The 18,357-nt window shown below is 64.0% G+C and overlaps 1 protein-coding gene across 1 annotated transcript in view; it reads left to right on the forward strand.

Annotated features, from left to right (window-relative positions):
- KCNT1 (potassium sodium-activated channel subfamily T member 1) overlaps window positions 1-17,659 on the forward strand; it is a 62,666-nt gene extending 45,007 nt beyond the window's left edge. The window contains exons 12-31 of the mRNA XM_072960403.1: window positions 164-328; window positions 576-712; window positions 1,645-1,708; window positions 1,788-1,896; window positions 2,151-2,259; window positions 3,047-3,196; window positions 3,490-3,728; window positions 4,013-4,247; window positions 5,452-5,557; window positions 6,940-7,112; window positions 7,479-7,550; window positions 7,666-7,800; window positions 8,022-8,133; window positions 9,773-9,874; window positions 10,272-10,355; window positions 10,454-10,582; window positions 11,670-11,994; window positions 13,301-13,363; window positions 16,451-16,535; window positions 16,629-17,659. Coding sequence (XP_072816504.1) covers window positions 164-328; window positions 576-712; window positions 1,645-1,708; window positions 1,788-1,896; window positions 2,151-2,259; window positions 3,047-3,196; window positions 3,490-3,728; window positions 4,013-4,247; window positions 5,452-5,557; window positions 6,940-7,112; window positions 7,479-7,550; window positions 7,666-7,800; window positions 8,022-8,133; window positions 9,773-9,874; window positions 10,272-10,355; window positions 10,454-10,582; window positions 11,670-11,994; window positions 13,301-13,363; window positions 16,451-16,535; window positions 16,629-16,749 — 2,715 coding nt within the window. The 3' untranslated portion in view covers window positions 16,750-17,659. The remainder of the gene's footprint in view (window positions 1-163; window positions 329-575; window positions 713-1,644; window positions 1,709-1,787; window positions 1,897-2,150; window positions 2,260-3,046; window positions 3,197-3,489; window positions 3,729-4,012; window positions 4,248-5,451; window positions 5,558-6,939; window positions 7,113-7,478; window positions 7,551-7,665; window positions 7,801-8,021; window positions 8,134-9,772; window positions 9,875-10,271; window positions 10,356-10,453; window positions 10,583-11,669; window positions 11,995-13,300; window positions 13,364-16,450; window positions 16,536-16,628) is intronic.
- Window positions 17,660-18,357: the final 698 nt, after the last annotated feature.

The raw sequence follows: 18,357 nt of genomic DNA on the forward strand, positions 1-18,357 counted from the left end.
GGGACGCAGCTCCGTCCTTGCCCCACACCCACCTCCTCCATCCTGCTCTGCTCTCTGCCCTCCCTGCCCTGCACGTGCTCCCAGCCGTCTGTCTGTCCTGCTCTGTGCTGTCGCAGCTCCTGGAGCCCCAGGCCACCTGGCACTCACCTGCTCTTACCTGCAGTTTGAGGAGCTCGTCTACCTGTGGATGGAGCGGCAGAAATCAGGAGGCAACTACAGCCGCCACCGGGCCCAGACGGAGAAGCACGTGATCCTGTGCGTCAGCTCCCTCAAGATCGACCTGCTCATGGACTTCCTGAACGAGTTCTATGCCCATCCCCGGCTGCAGGTGAGGCCGCACCCACGGCCCCACCCCTCCCCAGGATCTTGGTTCCCCTGGCTGTGTGGTGGAGCCCAGGTGGTCTCCCACACTCTGGGGATGGATTTGTGGGGTCCTGCGTTTCCCTCCTGCGAGCTACTCCATCACAGAGAGGGCTGGGGATCTCAAGAAGCAACAGGTGTGAAAACACTAGGAAAGCAGGGTGGGCAGAGGGCGGGGTGAGCTTGCTAGGTGGCTGACCCTGCCCTACCTGCAGGACTATTACGTTGTCATCCTGTGTCCCACTGAGATGGACATCCAGGTTCGCAGGGTCCTGCAGATACCCCTGTGGTCCCAGCGGGTCATCTACCTCCAGGGCTCCGCACTCAAGGACCAAGACCTCATGCGGGCCAAGTGAGTGCCAGCTGGGGGTGAGGGTGTGGTCCTGCGTCACCTGAGCAATAGCCCTGAGCGTGGGCTGGTGGGGATGGGCCATCAGGCGGGCAGCACCTCCAGCTCTATGCCTGCTGCCCGCCCAGGAGAGCCAGGCCCCCCACTGAGCCCGCAGAGCAACCCGGGCAAAGCTCTCCCACCTGCCCAAGGTGCACCAGGTTCTGGGAGAGGCTCAAAGTGGGAGTGAGGGTGGGCTGGTGGGAAGCCAAGGCTGTGGGCGGGTTTTCCCTTAAAGACGAGGTGACAGAGTGAGTTGAGGTGAGAAGACTGAGTTGTGAACAGAACTTTTCAGAATGTGATGCAGCACATTCTGAGACACTGCAGGAGCCCCACACCCCCATCATGACTTTATTCCAGAGCCCGATGCAACCTTCCTGCTGAAATGTGGGCTGCATGGGGGCCGAGGGGGTGGGAGACCAGGCAGCCAAGTCCTCCACCTGCCCAATTCCTGAGCCCTGGACCCCACAGTCTCGCACATAAACTGTGGGCAGGAATCAAGTCCCCAGGCAGGGACATGTTGGGGGTGCAGGGTGATGGGGTGGGAGGCTCCAGGCCTCCCTGCCCTGGGGTGTGAGTGACAATTTCTTAGATGCTCTTTCTGTAGCCAGGGGCTCTGGGAGGTGTGAGGGAAGCAGAACTGGTCATCCCAGACCTCAGGCAGCCTGCCCCAAGACGGGACAGGCCAGCAGGCGGGGTCCAGCATCTCTGCTCTGCCACCAAGTGTGTCCTCCGTTCTGTGCCCCGGCCCTATCCCCAGTTAGCCGGGGCCCATCCTCAGCCCATACAGGGCTGGTGAGAGTGAGATGGGGTCTTGACAAGGTCCACCCCTTCCCCTGATGGCCAAGACAGGAACACAGACAGTCCTGAGGGTGCTCAGACCTGGTGCTTTGCAGGATGGACAACGGGGAGGCCTGCTTTATCCTCAGCAGCCGGAACGAGGTGGATCGCACAGCAGCGGTGAGCACCCCCGACACACCGCCCACCTGCCCACAGGCTGGGGGGCGCCTGCACTAACTGCCGCCCCCCCCGCCCCCAGGACCACCAGACCATCCTGCGCGCCTGGGCCGTGAAGGACTTTGCCCCCAACTGCCCCCTGTACGTCCAGATCCTCAAGCCCGAGAACAAGTTTCACGTCAAGTTTGCAGGTACATTTGGCCAGGATAGGGAAGAGGGTGCTGGGGTGGAGGGGTGGCAGAGCTCATGCAAGCTGTACACCTGGGGGCCCGGGGGTCAGTGAGGGCAGGAGCCCTGTCTGACAAGCACCGTTATGGGCACCTGGGGGACAGGTGAGTGCCCTGGGTGGGCTGAGCAGAGGAGGGGTTCTGGGAGGGCCCCTGGCAAGGGGGCGGCTGCCGTTGGGGCAGGGAGGCCTGCGCGGTGACCTGCCCTCCTCCCGAAGACCACGTGGTGTGTGAGGAGGAATGCAAGTACGCCATGCTGGCACTAAACTGCATCTGCCCGGCCACGTCCACCCTCATCACGCTGCTGGTGCACACATCCCGCGGCCAGTGAGTGCCCCCTCCCTGTGACCGCCACCCAGCTGTGCAGCGCCCACAGGGCACCCCAGGGAGACAAGGCAGGGACTCTAGGGGCACGGGAGGGGTGTGGGGCTGCGGAGATGGGGGAATGCCCCAGAGGGCAACCACGGGAGGACTCAGCTGAGGATGTCGGGCTCATGTGGGAAGCAGTAGGCAGCTCTCCAAGGGAGGGGTTGGAGCTGAGGGGCAGCCAGGGGGCTGCTGGGAATTGCAAGCAGCGTGCGCCGTGGAGCAGAGGGCAGGGTGGGTGCCGGGGAGAGCCCTGAGTTTCAGGCACAGTGACGGGGGCTAGTGCATCTTGGTTTAAGGGAGAGTGTGTGCTTGGTTCTCAGCACCTGGGCTGCCCTGGGACAGAGGAGGGGCATTATCTTCTTCCTGGGAAGACCAGGTTGGGGCTGGCACCCCCTCCCCCAGACACTGGGCCTCCGCTGGCTCCCTATGGGGCCTGGGTGGCCCCAGGGGAGGGATCAAGCAGGGGAGGAGGACCCACAGGCCACAGAGACTGGTCTTGACCCTAAAACATTCTGACACCCCCTAAAATCAGACCATTGTGTTTACAGATTTTGAAAAATGGCCAAGTGACCCATGAGGTCACCCATGTCTAGTCTCAGCCAGATAAGAAGGGGTCAGGGGCCAAGCTGGCTTCCACCCATGCTATCAGAAGCCAAACTAGGAGGGCACCGGCATCCCGGCCAGGCTAGAGAGTGGGGGACAGGGGGCAGCCGTGGAGGTGACCTCCCACCCGCCCCCCACCCAGAGAAGGCCAGGAGTCGCCGGAGCAGTGGCAGCGCATGTACGGTCGCTGCTCAGGCAACGAGGTCTACCACATACGCATGGGGGACAGCAAGTTCTTCCGCGAGTACCAGGGCAAGAGCTTCACCTACGCTGCCTTCCACTCCCACAAGAAGTACGGGCCCCACCCCGGCCCCCTAGACCTGGGCCAGGGCAGGGCAGGGCAGGGGAGTGCTGGGCGGGGCTCTGGAGGCTAGAATGGGCGGGCCATGCCCGGTGGGCACGTGGGGACCCGGGGGTTGGACATCACATCCACACCAGCACCAGACCCGCCACGGGGCATCTCCCCTCCGAGGCTAGGACCTGGGTGGGTCTTGGGTCGAGTGGGAAGGGGTCCCGATGCCCAGGCGGGTTGCCAGGAGGAGTAGCTCTGGGCCCCACTGAGCCCCCGCCCGCCTGCCCGCCCAGGTATGGCGTGTGCCTCATTGGCCTGAAGCGGGAGGAGAACAAGAGCATCCTGCTGAACCCGGGGCCGCGGCACATCCTGGCCGCCTCCGACACCTGCTTCTACATCAACATCACCAAGGAGGAGAACTCTGCTTTCATCTTCAAGCAGGAGGAAAAGCAGAAGAAGAAGGGCTTCTCGGGGCCGGGGCTGTACCACGGGCCGCCCCACCTGCCCGTGCGCAGCGTCCTCGCCTCCATGGGTGAGGCGGGGCGGGGCGGGGCGGGGCGGGTAGGCCAGGGCCCGCCCCCTCCTCCCTGCCTGCGCTGTAGCCGTGGGGAGTCCCGTGTCTGGGCCTGTTTTTGCTTCTGGCCAGAGGGCTATCCCTGCCTTCCTGTGGGGACTGTTGTCGGCATCGGTGTCCGAGTGCCTGTGGGGTGAGACCACCCTGCATCATGGGAGCCTCTGTCCACCTCCGCTCTGGGAACACCTGCCCGCAGGAGGTCTGGGAGGGGCTGTCAGCCAAGTTCAGCCTCTCTGTTCCAGGGACCGTGGCCATGGACCTCCAAAGCACGGAGTGCCGGCCTGCACAGAGCAGCGGGGGCGGCGAGGGCAGCAAGCTGGCACTCCCGACGGAGAACGGCTCCGGCAGCCGGCGGCCCAGCATCGCGCCTGTCCTGGAGCTGGCCGACAGCTCCGCCCTGCTGCCCTGCGACCTGCTGAGTGACCAGTCAGAGGATGAGATGACGCCGTCGGACGACGAGGGGCTGTCTGTGGTGGAGTGAGTGCCACCTGGGGGATGAGAGCTGGCACCCTGAAAGAGGCAGGGTCACTGGCGAAGGTCCTGGGGGATCCCCTCCATGCTCTCAATCCCAGCTTCCAAACAGCTTCCCCCAGAGACCTTGTTTGTACAGGGAATCTTCTGAGGACATAACAGGTGGACAGGAAAGTGTACCTGCCCTCACCCCTCATCCTCCCCGCCTCGCGCCCTGGGTGGCCACACCTCAGTCCCGTGGCCTGCTTGGCAGGGGTGGCTATCCTCTGAGCATAGACTGCAGACGTCACCTCTAGGGGAGCCCTGGTCGAGGAGCTGTCCAGGCCTGGAGGCCACTGGCACACCCTGAGCTGTCATCCCAGGGTTTGGGGCCAGGTCTTCCTCTAGATTATGAGATGGGAGAGACCCCACTCTGACCTCAGCAACTCTTAGCCACTTGGCCTCAGCCAGAACAGGCAGCTCCTGACCACAGGGCCATGGCCAGCCACCATCCCATTCCTCCCAGCTGGGCCGTCACTGCATACTCTCTGCTCCTGCCCTTGCCTCTGGGTAGGGGAGACGTGCTTTAAGGGTAGAGCGCCTGCCAGGGATGGGCTCTGAGAGGGAGGGGGCCGGCAGGGCTCTGACACACCTGGGGCAGAGGAAGGGCTAGCCTCTGATGCCACGTCCCTGAAGCCAAGTGGAGGCAAAGCAGGAGGCCAGCCCCTCCCCAGGCTGCTTGGGGGGCTCGACCATGGCAGGGTGACCACCCCAGCTGCTGCCTGCTGGGGACGGCAGGGGGATCCGCCTGGCTGTGGGAGCAAGTAGAGAAGGGCCAAGGGCCAGCACTGGCCTAGTCACTGGGACGCTGGGGGCACAGGGGGTCGGGGTGAGGGGCCGTCAGAGCCCCTTACGGTTTTGCTGCGGTCTCCAGGCCTGTGTAAGCTCGTGCAGGTGTGCGTGTGCATGTTCTGTGTGTTTGTGTGTGTTTCGTGGAATCTCCCCCAGACCCCCAGGGAATAGACGGTGGTCCCCGGTACAGCCCTCCTTCCTGCCCCACCCTGGAATGGCCAAGGCTGACTGTGGGGGTCCTGGGGCTTCCTGGGGGCAGGGAGCAGCAGCAGGGGCCCCTTCACACACGGGAGGTGGAACAGGTCTGTGGGGTCTGGCGCCCCCAAGTGGCCACCTGTGCTGAGACTTCCGTCTCCCCACACCCTCCCCTCCCCTCCAGGTACGTGAAGGGCTACCCCCCCAACTCGCCCTACATCGGCAGCTCCCCCACCCTGTGCCACCTTCTGCCTGTGAAGGCCCCCTTCTGCTGCCTGCGACTGGACAAGGTAGGTTGCAGCAAACATCAGGGAAGCTGCAGGGCCACTCTGAGGACATCCTGGGCCTGATCCCAAGTCCACGACTTGCCCCTTGGCTCCTTGCCTCCCTGGACAGCTGTTCTGTCATAGGGACATCCTTTCTCACGTTTCCCTCCTGTGTTCGCATGCATCTCCTGAAGCCAGGGCAGCCCTCCGGTAACCACAGTCCACACACCAAGGCCAGGACACGATATCAGACCTGCAGCCCACACTCAAGTGCCCTGTTGTCCCAGGAGCCCTCACTACCCTTTGTGGCCGGAGCCAGTCCCAACGCCATGCTGCATCTGGCTGTTGCGACTGCCTCTCTCCATCCTTAATGCTCCTCGTCCCAACCTGGTCCTCAGGGTCTCTGGGCCTCGGCATCTGGGGATCCCAGCCATCAGTTCAGTGGAGTGTCCCCGGAGGGGCACCTGGGCCTGTATGTGTGTTCAGGGCCGGGTCCCTCCTAGGGGCCCCTGTGATGCCGCCTTAGGTCACGTGGTTCGGGCGACTCCCCTGGGTCCCTCCGCTGGAGAAATGGGTTTTGCCTTTGCAGTCAGGACGTCATTTGTAGGGAGACATTTGGGGGCCAGGTACATAAGCCGCTCTTCACCGAGCTTCCCCCATGCGTTTCAGCCACATCCGATGGTTTGCTGATTGCATTCCCTTCCATATTTGTGTCAGCTTTCCACAGCAAGGATGTGCCTCCCCTTTTCCTAGATGCGTGTTCTTAGCCGTTTACGTACATCAGTGTGGATCTGCTGTTTTATGCAGAGGGTTGCTCATTACGGCAGGATCACTGCAGTGCCGTCATTTGCTACAAATCATGCTGGGTTTGATGCGCAGACTTTCCTAGTTTTGCTGGCGGGGCCTTCGGTCGAGCTGGCTTCTGGGTCCTTCTGACATGTCCGCGTTGTCCTTTGAGTACTTGCATGCCTTTGAATCCCCGGAGTCCCCGCCCTGTCTTGTACTTGCCCAGCCCTAGTCCTGGAACCTACCACTTCTCCAAGAATCCTGACTCCTTTTAGTGGAAACGATGTTTAAAAATGACACCTGGGTCCTGGGTGTGTGCACTGCAGCTGTGCGTCTGGGCCTCTCCATGCAGAGCTGGAAAGTGTGAACACACACGCACCCAGGACAGAACGTGTGTACAGACACGCACACACGAGACCTCTGTCCATTTCTGCATCTGCTGAGACCACGTGCCTGCACAGACACCTCCCTTCCCTCCCGGACGCGAGCTCCCCCGCAGCGGCCCCAGCTCTCTCTGGCGGGCTGGTGGCCTGTGGCCGCGGTGGGCCTGGGTGGCTGAAGACCCCGTCCCTCTCCTGCCCCTCCCTCACAGCAGTGGCTGACTTGACGTCTTCCCCCAGGGCTGCAAGCACAACAGCTACGAAGACGCCAAGGCCTATGGCTTCAAGAACAAGCTGATCATCGTCTCGGCGGAGACAGCGGGCAACGGACTGTACAACTTCATCGTGCCACTCCGGGCCTACTACCGGCCCCGCAGGGAGCTCAACCCCATCGTGCTGCTGCTGGACAACAAGTGAGGCCAGCTGGGCTGGGGGGCTGGGGGGGAGGCCGGCGGGGCCCGGGGTGCGGGTGGGCCCCTGGCCCTTTCCCACGCCCTCGGGCCCTCAGGGATGCTGCATCGTCCTCCCTCAGGGTCTCCCTGACCCAGCTGGGGCCCCACAACCATGAGCCCCTGGGCACCTACCCAGCACCACTACCCCCAGTCCTGGCAGCCTGGAGCCCAGAGTCCAGCCTTGGCCGTCCTGCCCCCTGGGGCCTTGGTTTCCCCTGGGATGAAAAAGATACTCCCCATTGGCCTCTCATCCAGGTCAGGGCCGGGCTGGACATGGGTGGCGGGAGCGGGTCAGGTGGGTGGCTCCAGGACCAGCTGTCCCCACAGGCCCGACCACCACTTCCTGGAGGCCATCTGCTGCTTCCCCATGGTCTACTATATGGAGGGCTCTGTGGACAAGTAAGGCGCTGGGCCCAGGGCGGTGGGCCACTCCCATTCTGAGGGAAGACCCCTGCTCTCCCCGCTACCTCTGGGCGGTGGCTGGACCAGGCACCCAAAGGGAGCCTCCCTGCAGCCTGGACAGCCTGCTGCAGTGTGGCATCATCTACGCCGACAACCTGGTAGTGGTGGACAAGGAGAGCACCATGAGCGCCGAGGAGGACTACATGGCCGACGCCAAGACCATCGTCAACGTGCAGACCATGTTCCGGTGGGCGCCGCGGGCTCCTATGCAGAGCAGATGCACCGAGCCCCCCCACCCACCATGACCAGGGACCCTCCCTGAGCATCCCCACCAAGTCTGTGACCAAGGGACCCTCCCTGAGCCCCTCCACCAAGTCTGTGACCAGGGACCCTGAGCCCTCCCCATGTCTGTGACCAGGGACCCTGAGCCCCCTCCCTGTCGTGACCAGGGACCCTCCCCCTACCCAGGCTCTTCCCCAGCCTCAGCATCACCACAGAACTCACCCACCCGTCCAACATGCGCTTCATGCAGTTCCGCGCCAAGGACAGCTACTCTCTGGCTCTTTCCAAACTGGAAAAGGTGAGTGGCCCCCTGGCCGACCTCCCCTGCCCGACCTGTGGAGCTGATGGGGTTCAGAGCCTGTACCAGAGCCTGGAGGGAGTGAATGAAGGGGCTGAGGGGCCCTGGGGAGTGGGGGCCACGGGAGGCCTGGGTGCCTGCCCTCCTCCAGCCAGAGGGCTTCAGAGATGGGGGCTCAGATGTAGCCAAGAGACGGTGCGGTCATTGTCCAGGAGCAGCAGCATCCCCTAAGGCAGGGTCCAGGCCTGGCCACGTGGGGGGCCGAGGCTGCCTGTCAAGTCAGAAACTTCTAACCCAGGTGACACCACCCTCAAACCTGAACCGTGTCCATTCTGTGAACTGCCCAGAAGGGATGTGCCCGTCCCAGCAAGGACGAGGGACTGGGAATCAGAGAGGGGAGCAATGTGCCTTAGGTCACACAGCGGAGCAGTGGCAGAGCTGGAATCAGTTTTCTGCCCCTGGGGGCCCCATGAGGCACATCAGCCAGGAACAGGTGTGGAGCCCAGGGCACAGAGACACCTTCAGGGACACCAGCAGTGCTGCCAGAGTGCCCTCAGCTCCCTGCTGACAGTTGCCCAGACGTCTGTCGGTCCCGCCATCTGTGCTTGCAGCAAGGGAGCTGCAGGGCAGGAAGCAGCGCCAGCGAGAAGGGCCACCAGCGGGCTCCTGGGTGGCCTGGGCGTCTCGCCTTCTTTCTGTCTGAATTGCACTCTGGTCCAGCGGGAAGGGTGGCCTCTTGGGCTCTGAGCCCACCCCTCCGTGGTAGGCCTGCCTCATGCAGGGGGGGCAGCAGCCCCAAGATGTCCAAGTCCCAACCCCAGAACCTGCACAGAGTATGGGACACAAACAACTCAGTTAAGGATTCTGAGGTGGGGGATGACCCTGGACACCCGGGGGGGCCCACGCCATCACCCAGGCCCTTGTAAGATGGAGGCCAGAGGTCAGAGTCACAGAGGGGACAGTGCTGCACTGCCGGCCGTGAAGATGGAGGAGGGGGCCGCAAGCAGAGGGACATCCGCTTCCAGAAACCAGGGAAGGTGGAGAAGAGATTCCCCTCGAGGGCCGCCTGAGGGACGCGGTCTTGATTCCAAGCCTGAAATCCACTTGGACCTGCCACTTCCAGACCGTGAGCGCAAATGTGTGAAGTTTTAAGCTGTTGGGTTTTCGGTAACTTGTTCCAGCAGCCGAAGCAGGAATCACACATGGGGGGCCTTCAGAATCTGGGCTGTGGAGCCTCGTGATTGCTGTGTACGCAGGGAGGCAGGAACCACGAGACGCACGTCTCTGCCTGTGCACCCCACCTTCCCCGATTTCACTTACAGAACACGAATTCCAGGGTCAAATTACTAAGGGTGTTAGGAGTGCCAGAGCAGCAACAGTAGGGCATTAAACCAAGCACGGCCCCTATTTCTTCCCATCAGAGCCCCGAACCCTTACTCCTGACTCTGGCCCCTGAGTGTCTGGGGGGACACGCAGCTGGGCACTTAGCCTGTGGTCAGCTATCTGCTGGTGCTTGCACTCACGCACACAAGTGCGCGTGCATACGCTCACCCCGAGTGCGCGCACGCACTGCACACGTGCACGTGCGCAGACGCCCCGCGGCCATGGGCACCAGCCAGCCTGAGCCCCTGTCCTGCAGAGGGAGCGGGAGAATGGCTCCAACCTGGCCTTCATGTTCCGCCTGCCGTTCGCCGCCGGCCGCGTCTTCAGCATCAGCATGCTGGACACATTACTGTATCAGGTCAGCGGGAGGCAGGCAGGGAGGCGCCCGCGGTGCCGGGCCGGGGCCCAGCCACTCTTGGTCTCTGGCCGATGTCCAGTCCAAGTTCTGAGCGCCCACCCCTGGGCCCCGGGAGCAGCAGGGGCTCACCTCTAAACGTCCCCCGTCCTCTTTCTCCCAGAAGGTGCTGCACTGGGGTCGCCTCCCAGCAGCCTTCGGTTTCTGATCCCTTTTGACCAAGTGAATCACCATGGCCAGGGAAGGCTGCCCAGCTCTATCTGCTGGGCACGCTGTGCTAGGGGGCCCAGCAAGCAGGTGGCATGGGAGGCTGGGGTCGTGTCCGGGGAACCAGTGGAGCCCTGGGATTTGGGGGCGGTCTGGGCCCCCATCCCGGCCTCACCGCCACCCCTCTTTCCAGTCGTTTGTGAAAGACTACATGATCCCCATCACCAGGCTGCTGCTGGGCCTGGACACCACGCCGGGCTCCGGCTACCTCTGTGCCGTAAGTGCCTTGGACCTGCCAGGCGGGCGGCAGGCTGTGCCCGACGGGGAGCCCAGGGGAGGGAGGCCAGCCCAGCTCAGGGCTCCTCCGCGTTCCAGATGAAGATCACCGAGGATGACCTGTGGATCCGCACCTACGGCCGCCTCTTCCAGAAGCTGTGCTCCTCCAGCGCCGAGATCCCCATCGGTATCTACAGGACCCAGTGCCACGTCTTCTCCACCTCAGAGGTTTGCAGGGAGGGGGCTCCCACTGGGGCAGCCCCCTCTTTCTAGCTTTGGGGATCTGGGCCTTTGCTGTCAGGTCCTGTCACGGTCAGGTCCACGTGCGGCACCCTTTGGGTGGCTGTGACCCCCAGTGGGGCAGGGGAGGCTCCAGAGCACCGAGGGGCCCCAGACTACCAGCTAGAACCACGGAAATCGGCCTGCCCACTGTCCTGAGCCCACGAGGGCTTGGGCAGCATTGGGGGCTGGGGACAGAAGCACCCACAGGTACCCAGGCTGCCCTGGTTTCCTTTGCAGCCCCACGACCTCAGGGCCCAGGTGAGTGGCCCCTTTGAGCCCACGTGGGTTCACTTAACTCACAAGAGTCTTGCCTGAGCCCACACTCACCCCAGGCCTGGGAGGGGGTGAGGGAACAGGTCCCCAGGATGTGCTGGCCGAGGTGCAGCTCAGAGGCCTTGCAGCCTCACCCCCCACCCCCGCCACGTACAGGTGGGGACGAGGCCCGATGGGAAGACCAAGCTCCCCCCACCACGTGCCACCTGCACCTCAGGCCACGGCCCCTATCTTGGCGGGTGCACCTTCCTCCCCACTGTCTGTCCCAACCTCCATGCCCCCAGGCCCCCACATCACCCCCAGAGCCCCACACCCTCACCGAGCCACCCAAGGCCCTGGTGCTTCCCAGCCCACCATGCACCCGCCCCAGCTCTCCCCACCCACTCCCTTGCCAAGATGAGACAACTGAGTGGCACAGAGGAGGTGGCCCTCTTGTGGCAAAGTCAGGACATGCATGGCCCAGAGGCTGAGGGAGGTGCCCTCTCTCACCAGCAAATCAGGGACAGACCTGGAACCAGGGCTACTGAGTGGACAGTTTGGGGCTCAGGAGAAAGGCTCTGGCCTGGCACCCCCTCCCCAGCTGGAGAGGAAGGCACTCACGCCCTTGGGCTGGGGACCCTCCGGGGGCTGTGGCTGTCCTCCTCACACCCCTTCCGTGGGTCCCGTCCCATGCTCTGTCCAGCACTCCTCCCCGCCCCGCTCCCTCCCCTTCCATCTCTGCCCCGGCCCTCCCCTGGCCCTCACTCCTCCTCCCTGCCAGTCCCAGGTCTCTGTGAGCGTGGAGGACTGCGAGGACACGCGGGAAGTGAAGGGGCCCTGGGGCTCGCGGGTGGGCGGCAGCGGCGGCAGCGCCCACGGACGGCAGACAGCAGGCAGCGACCCGGCTGAGCACCCGCTCCTGCGGCGCAAGAGCCTGCCGTGGGCACGGAGACTGAGCCGCAAGGGCCCCCGGCACTCGGGGAAGGCGGCAGCCGAGTGGATCAGCCAGCAGCGGCTCAGCCTGTACCAGCGCTCCGAGCGGCAGGAGCTCTCCGAGCTGGTTAAAAACCGCATGAAGCACCTGGGGCTGCCCACCACTGGCTATGGTAAGGCCGCCCCGCCTGCTGGCCTGGCCCAGCCCACAGGGTGCCCACCCCATGTCTGTCGGCGCTCCGCTGCTGGGGCGGGTGCAGGAGCTCCGAGAGGAAAGGGCTCACCTCCTCTGCTCTGCAGATACGGGCGCAGAGCTGGCCGAGCCGGCACGCAGCAGCCCCCGAGGAGGCCACCGTGGGGCTCCCCAAAAGCCAAGGGCACAAGCCTTGGTGGGGACTGATGAGCCACTCCTGGCCAGTCCTGCTGGGATCGGGGTGCAGGGGCCCTGCAACAGGAACAGGAGACCCCAGAGACCCAGGCCCCCTCCCCTTCCCCTCCCAGCAGCCAGAGGTCGGGTGGGGGCAGGTCAGGGGCAGCTGGTCGAATGGCCCAGCACCAAGACACGCTTCCTGGCTGCCCCTGGGGCATGGCCACCCTGTTCCTGCTACCCCAGGGCAGGGCCACCCAGGCATTCGTAATTGGCAGATTCACCCTGTAGCTCATTTTGGGAAAAGCTGGTGACTTTGACCATGAACAGACCTGGGGTGCCCTGGCTGGGCCAGAGGAGAGACGTTCACCTCCTCCTTCACTCCAGAGATGCTGCCTCTGTTGATGGGGCCAAGAGGCCACACTCCCACTGCTGGCCGGCCTTGTCCACGCCCTGGGCTGGGTGGAGGCTCTGGCCTCCTTTGGGTTCCATCTCGGGGACTCTGCCCACCGCCCAGGCCTGGCTCTGTCCCCCAGAGGCGCCCAGCCTCCCCACCTTCTGGGTCAGGGGCCTGTGAGCCCCCTCCCAATGGGACCAGGCAGCTCAGGCTTCACCCAGAAGCTGCCAAAGGGTCACTCCAGCCAGGCTGTCTGCTGGCTGTGCACAGCTGGCCCCGAGGGGGACAGGTGGCCCACGAGAGCCGCCCCAGCCCCTCCCCGCCACACAATTTACCTTTGTCCCCTCTCAATGACTCTTCCCTAGGTGGGTGCTGTCACCCCTTCTGGGTAGAACACTGACCACTGAGGTTCCAAGTGGGGTTCCCAGTGTTCACGGCCCCAGGTTGCATGCTGGCAGACTGAGACTCCAGCCGGGCTGACCCCTAGGGCAGGGACCCTCCTCCGCAGCCTTCCCCTCAGCTGCTGAGACCCCCGCCAGCCCCCACCCGAGCTTGGTAGCTCACTTCTGTCAGGAACAGACAGGCCTCTCAGCTGGCGGTCGCTGGTCCCATGTGCAGCTGGCTGCCCCCACCCTGCTGTGCCGGCTGCCACCTCCGCACTGCTTGCTGACCTCTCTCTCTCTGTTTCTGTCTGTCCTTTTTGTGTGTTCCGTAGAGGATGTAGCAAATTTAACAGCCAGTGATGTCATGAATCGGGTAAACCTGGGATATTTGCAAGGTAATTCTGCTCCGGCGGCCGGAGTCTGGCCTAGAGGGCTTGCCAGCCCTATGCTGACAGTCAGCCTGGTGGCCGCCTGCCCTAGCCATGGAGGCAGATAGGACAAGGCACGAGAGAGGGTCCCGCAGGCAGGAAGTCACGTGCTCCCAGGCCGCCCCACTGTAGGGACCTTGACCTCCCCTCTGGGCCTGTTGCCAACGGGACGGACCCCAGGGGGCCTGTGGTTTGTGCCGGCGCCCGGACTGCGGAGCTCACCCCAGTACCCCAGTCTCCTTACCCCGACTGTCGTCTAAGCCCTGACCTGACCACACAGGCAGGCGTCTGCCTGCAGCCAGGCCCTGGGGATGCCCGAGGACCCTAAGCCCACCCAGCTCTCGGAAAGCACCCAGATGGCTCCAGCCCAGGGTGCCCACGCCCCTGCACGGTGGGGTGTGGTGAGGCCTGGGCTGGCACCTGGGGCCTTGGGGTCTGCTCCACCCTGAGACGTCGAGGGCCCCCTAAGCCAGGTAGACTGCTGATGTCCATGCCCCGCCTGGGGCTTCAAGAAGGGTAGTCCCTCTTCAGTTAAAGCAGAGTCTGTCTGCACCCCATTTCGCATAGTCTAGGGGCTCAGGTGCTGCCTGGACCCCGTTTTTTCCAAGAAGACACCCTGTAGACCCCAGACCTGCCCCAAGACCCCAGCAGAGGTCAGAGCAGAGCCTGGGCCACAGGCCCCACTGCTGGGACCCTCTCCTGCCCCAGGGGGAGCTCGGAGCCACATGCCCAGGTCCCTGGGGTTGGGGTGAGCCCAGAGCTGCCCTGAGTCCAGGACGGCGTTAGCTCAGGTGGGCCTGTTTCTGGCGATGGCCTGGAGACGTCTAGGGGCAGGCCCAGGAGTGAGCTCTGTGCTTCACTTCACGGACGGGGGTGCTGCCGGGAGCCGGCCTGCTTGCCCTGCGCGCCTCCTCACCCCGCGCCCCATGACTCCGCTCATGAAGACCCACCAGGCCAGCACGGGTCCGAGCCTGGGGCTTCTATGAATGGATGGCTGTAGCCCCCTTCCCACACCTGGCTGCACCCCTGCTTCTTGCCATGGCTCCTGGGCAGGGACGGCCTCCCCTACGGGGTCACCAGGACTCACTGGGTGGTGTTTACTGAGCACCCCTGCCACCACCACGTGGACACCAAGAAGTGCCTGGGCCAGGGCCTAAAACCAGAGGGGGAGGCTAACAGGTGTCCGGTGGGGCACCACCCACGAGGGCCCCCAGCTGCATGCAGATGAGGGAGGAAACACCACCAGCCCCAACACACAGACACAGCCCCTCCCTCACAGCCACCCTGGGGGGCACTACAGTACCCTCAATTCATGGAGGAGGAGAGCAAGGCTGGGGTCGGGGCAGGGGCTCCAGAGGAGTGAAGTGGATGCCAGAGCTGGGCGGGAGCCTGTGTGCAAGTGCCCAGAGCACAGCGGTCATGGTGAAGCCCACCCATCCCAGGGAATCAGGGTCCGTGCCTCATGACTGACCACGCTCAGCCTGGCCCTGTGTTCCCCGCCCCCGGCTCTCAGCCCTGTGCCCTAGAAGCACAAAGCTGGCCTCACTTGGGCCAGCCACAGGCCCATCAGTCCCAGAAACGCCCATGGTCCGTCCACCCCGGGGGAGGAGCAGTCTAGGCCAGGTTGGGAGGGCCAGCAAGGCAGGCGTGGCTCTCGCCCTTGCCCAGCAGAGGGGCCCAGACATGCCCTTTCCTTTTTCACTTGTTCTGACTACGCGCCTGTCACCAAGTGGCTGCCCAGCTTATGGCTGTGCTCAGGGTTGCGGGGTCCCCAGGGGCCTTCAGAAGCTGCCTCCCTCTCCCACCTGCGTCCTGCTGCTGCCGGCTCCACACTGCCCACCCCGGAAATGCTTAGCCTCCAGCAGGAGCCACCCCCTCAGAACACACAGCTGCTGTCAAAGGGCCCCAGCCCCGGCCCTGGCCATCAGGCAGGGTGACTCACCTGTGTGGTGGGGGGGCCGAGTAGGCAGGCGTCCCATCCCTGGGTACAGACATGAAGGCTGGCACAGATGACCATCAGAGTCTCCACGTATCTGTTGGCCCCCCAAGTCCCAGCCCATGCCCCTGCCTGCTCCCCTGGAAGCACGCTGTGCTCCACCTGCCCCTAAGGGGACCCTGAATCCACCACCAGATTCGGCTCTGAACTCAGCAGTTCAGAGAAGCAAGACCCAGACAAGCCAACAGCAGCCGCTCCCGCCCCCCGGAGAACTCCATCCCTCAGTGGCTGCGGCCAGTGTGGGAGGGGCGGCGCAGAGGCCACCCAGGGCTGGAGCCCTCTGGAGGGCGGCCCCTTGAGGCCCAGTCCTGGGTCAGGAGGTGCCTTTAGACATCACCAGATGATAAATTAAGGCCGCAAGCTTTAATTCAGGGTCACTGCTGAATGGTGGCCAGCAAGACACCTGGGAGGTGACCAGAGTTTCTCCTGAACCCATTTGCACCCCTGTGGGTCACACCCCATGAGCCAGATGCCAGGCTATCCCCAGGACAGGCAGCAGCCCGGGCTCCGAGTGCACCCAAGGGCCCCCTCCAGGAGGGTAAGCTGGTAGACTCTCTGGGCTGGGCCACAGAACAGGTTTCAGGAAATGGAGGACAAGTCCAGAGTGGAAGGCTGAGGAGGGACGGGGGTGGCCTGTGTGGGGCAGAGACGAGCCTGAGGGCTGGGCCAGGGGTGTGTGCAGGTGATGGGGGTGTGTGGTGGTGCCAGTGTGTGCATACGTGTAGGTGTGGGCGGGTGTGGGCAGCTGTGCTGGATGCCTCTGCTCAGGTCCACCACGTCTTGAGGTGCTGGTGACTCAGCTGAGCAAGCTGCCTAGGTGGGGGGTGGGTGAGAACTGGTGCCCCCGCCCCTCATGGCTGACCCAACCTGTGCAGGGTCGGGGTGTGGCAGCTGTCTGCCAGGGAGGGCAGCCCCAGCTGGGTTCAACAGGACCAGGGCTCAGGCAGGATGGCTGGAGAGGCCGGGAGGAAGCTGCCGCCGCTGCTCCAAGCCCCACAGAGTGGAGGTGGGCAGGGGCAGAGTGGTGACCACCCGCCGGGGCCCTGTCTCCTCTGCAGACGAGATGAATGACCACCAGAACACCCTCTCCTACGTCCTCATCAACCCCCCGCCTGACACGAGGCTGGAGCCCAACGACATCGTGTAAGTACCTTGTACCCGAGAAAGTGTGGACAGCTGCCTGTCCGCCACCTGTGTGATGGCCCTGCGCACCCACGCCTCCTGCCCTCCCCGCAGGTATCTCATCCGCTCCGACCCCCTGGCCCACGTGGCCAGCGGCGCCAAGAGCCGGAAGAGCAGCTGTAGCAACAGGCTGGCCTCCTGCAACCCGGAGACGCGGGATGAGACGCAGCTTTGAGCTGCCCAGAGCCCCTCCGCCACCCTGTCCCCTCCCGACTCTGCAAGCCGCGTGATGCATGAGCCTGCAAGGGCCTGTCACTTGGCCCAGCTAACCGGCCAGAGCTGCCCCGGGACTGGCCGGGGGGAGCAGACTTCACCTAGGTGGGGGCGAGGCTGCCCCAGGCACCATAAGAAGCTGGCGGAAGTCTTTTTTAACCTGTTTTTACAGATCCATACAACTCACATGTCTACACAAACGCACCGCAACTCGTGACTGGGTCTGACTGAGGTGACAGGCGGGGAGCCTGGCTGGATCCTGGATGCAGGGCGGGCAGGAGCCTGGGCCGAGCCCCGGCCCCACACTGGGCTCATATGGAGCGCACCCCAGACCAGGAGAGCCACGCCCACCTCAACCCGCCCGTGTTCATGGCCACGCACCCGGGTCAGTTCGTGGGCCTGCCCTCGGCTCTAGGCCAGGCTGCAGGTGGTGGGCCGCTCTCCCCGGCCCTGTGGGTCCCAGCTCGTCTCAGCTGTGAGGACTGACCCGGAGTCAGGCCACACGGGGCTCCAGAACCAGGCACAGGTGAGCAAGGGAGCCCCTTCCAGAAGGAGACGGAAAGCAAGGGGGTCTCCATCTTGGCCAAGCCCCTGGCTGAGGCTGGGCGGGCTCTGGATATATGAGGGGGGAGGTGGGGCTGCCTGAGACCCCCAGAGGGGCCCGCAGACCATGACTCTGTGGAAGAGAATCAGACAACGTCCTTTTCCTGTCTCTACGTGGAACTTGCGCAGCCGCGCCATCTGACACCCTTTTAACACCAGACCCGAAGCACAACTCAGCCCCCCAGGGCTGCTGGCCCGTATCTCCTGGGTAGAGGTTTCTCACTGAAGAAAGGGCTCTGGTTGCCACCACGGTTCCTTTGTGACTGTTTGACGGGTTTTGCACGGTCAGTGCTGGAAACTTCTATTAAATGGATGCATTCTGCAGACACGAGGATCCTTGTAAGGCAAACCCCGTGGCCCCCCGCTCCGGCCTGTGTAGGCCCCTCCCAGGCGCCCAATTTCAAGGGTTAGGAACACCTGCTCTGGTCCCCAACCCACCTGGACCCCACAGGGAAGACCCCAACCCCAAGGAAATGCTGGTGGCCTGGGTCCTCCCCAAAAAGTGGGAAGCAAGTCAGGTGATGGGGAGGGGGGGTCCCAGTGTCCAGGAGGACTCCCTGGTGAGCTGCCCAGTCCTGGAGCCTGGCTGAGTCCTAGTGAGGGTGACAGAGACCCAGGCTCTGTCCAGCTGTGGCACTTGTGCACAACCCCCGAGGCCCACAGCTGGGCACCTCGCCAGCACAAAGGCACCTGTTTGTTTGGGGTGGGAGCTCTTGCTCAGAGAACCCCAAGAGACTGGCAGGCGAAGGACCCACACAGCCCCCAGGGTGGGACATGACCCAGTGCCAGCCTCTTCTTCCTGTGCCCTGGCCACAGGGCCAGCTCTCACCCCACACTGCCCTCCTGGGACCCTCCTGCCCAGAAAGTGTCTGGAAGCCCAACAGGGGGCGGTGCTGGGGACAGTGCTGGCCGTGAGCTGTCAGGAAGGTGCTGATCAGGGGAGGGAAACCTGGGGCTCTTAACAGAG

Source organism: Vicugna pacos, chromosome 4 (assembly GCF_048564905.1).
Source record: "Vicugna pacos chromosome 4, VicPac4, whole genome shotgun sequence".
Taxonomy (NCBI): domain Eukaryota; kingdom Metazoa; phylum Chordata; class Mammalia; order Artiodactyla; family Camelidae; genus Vicugna; species Vicugna pacos.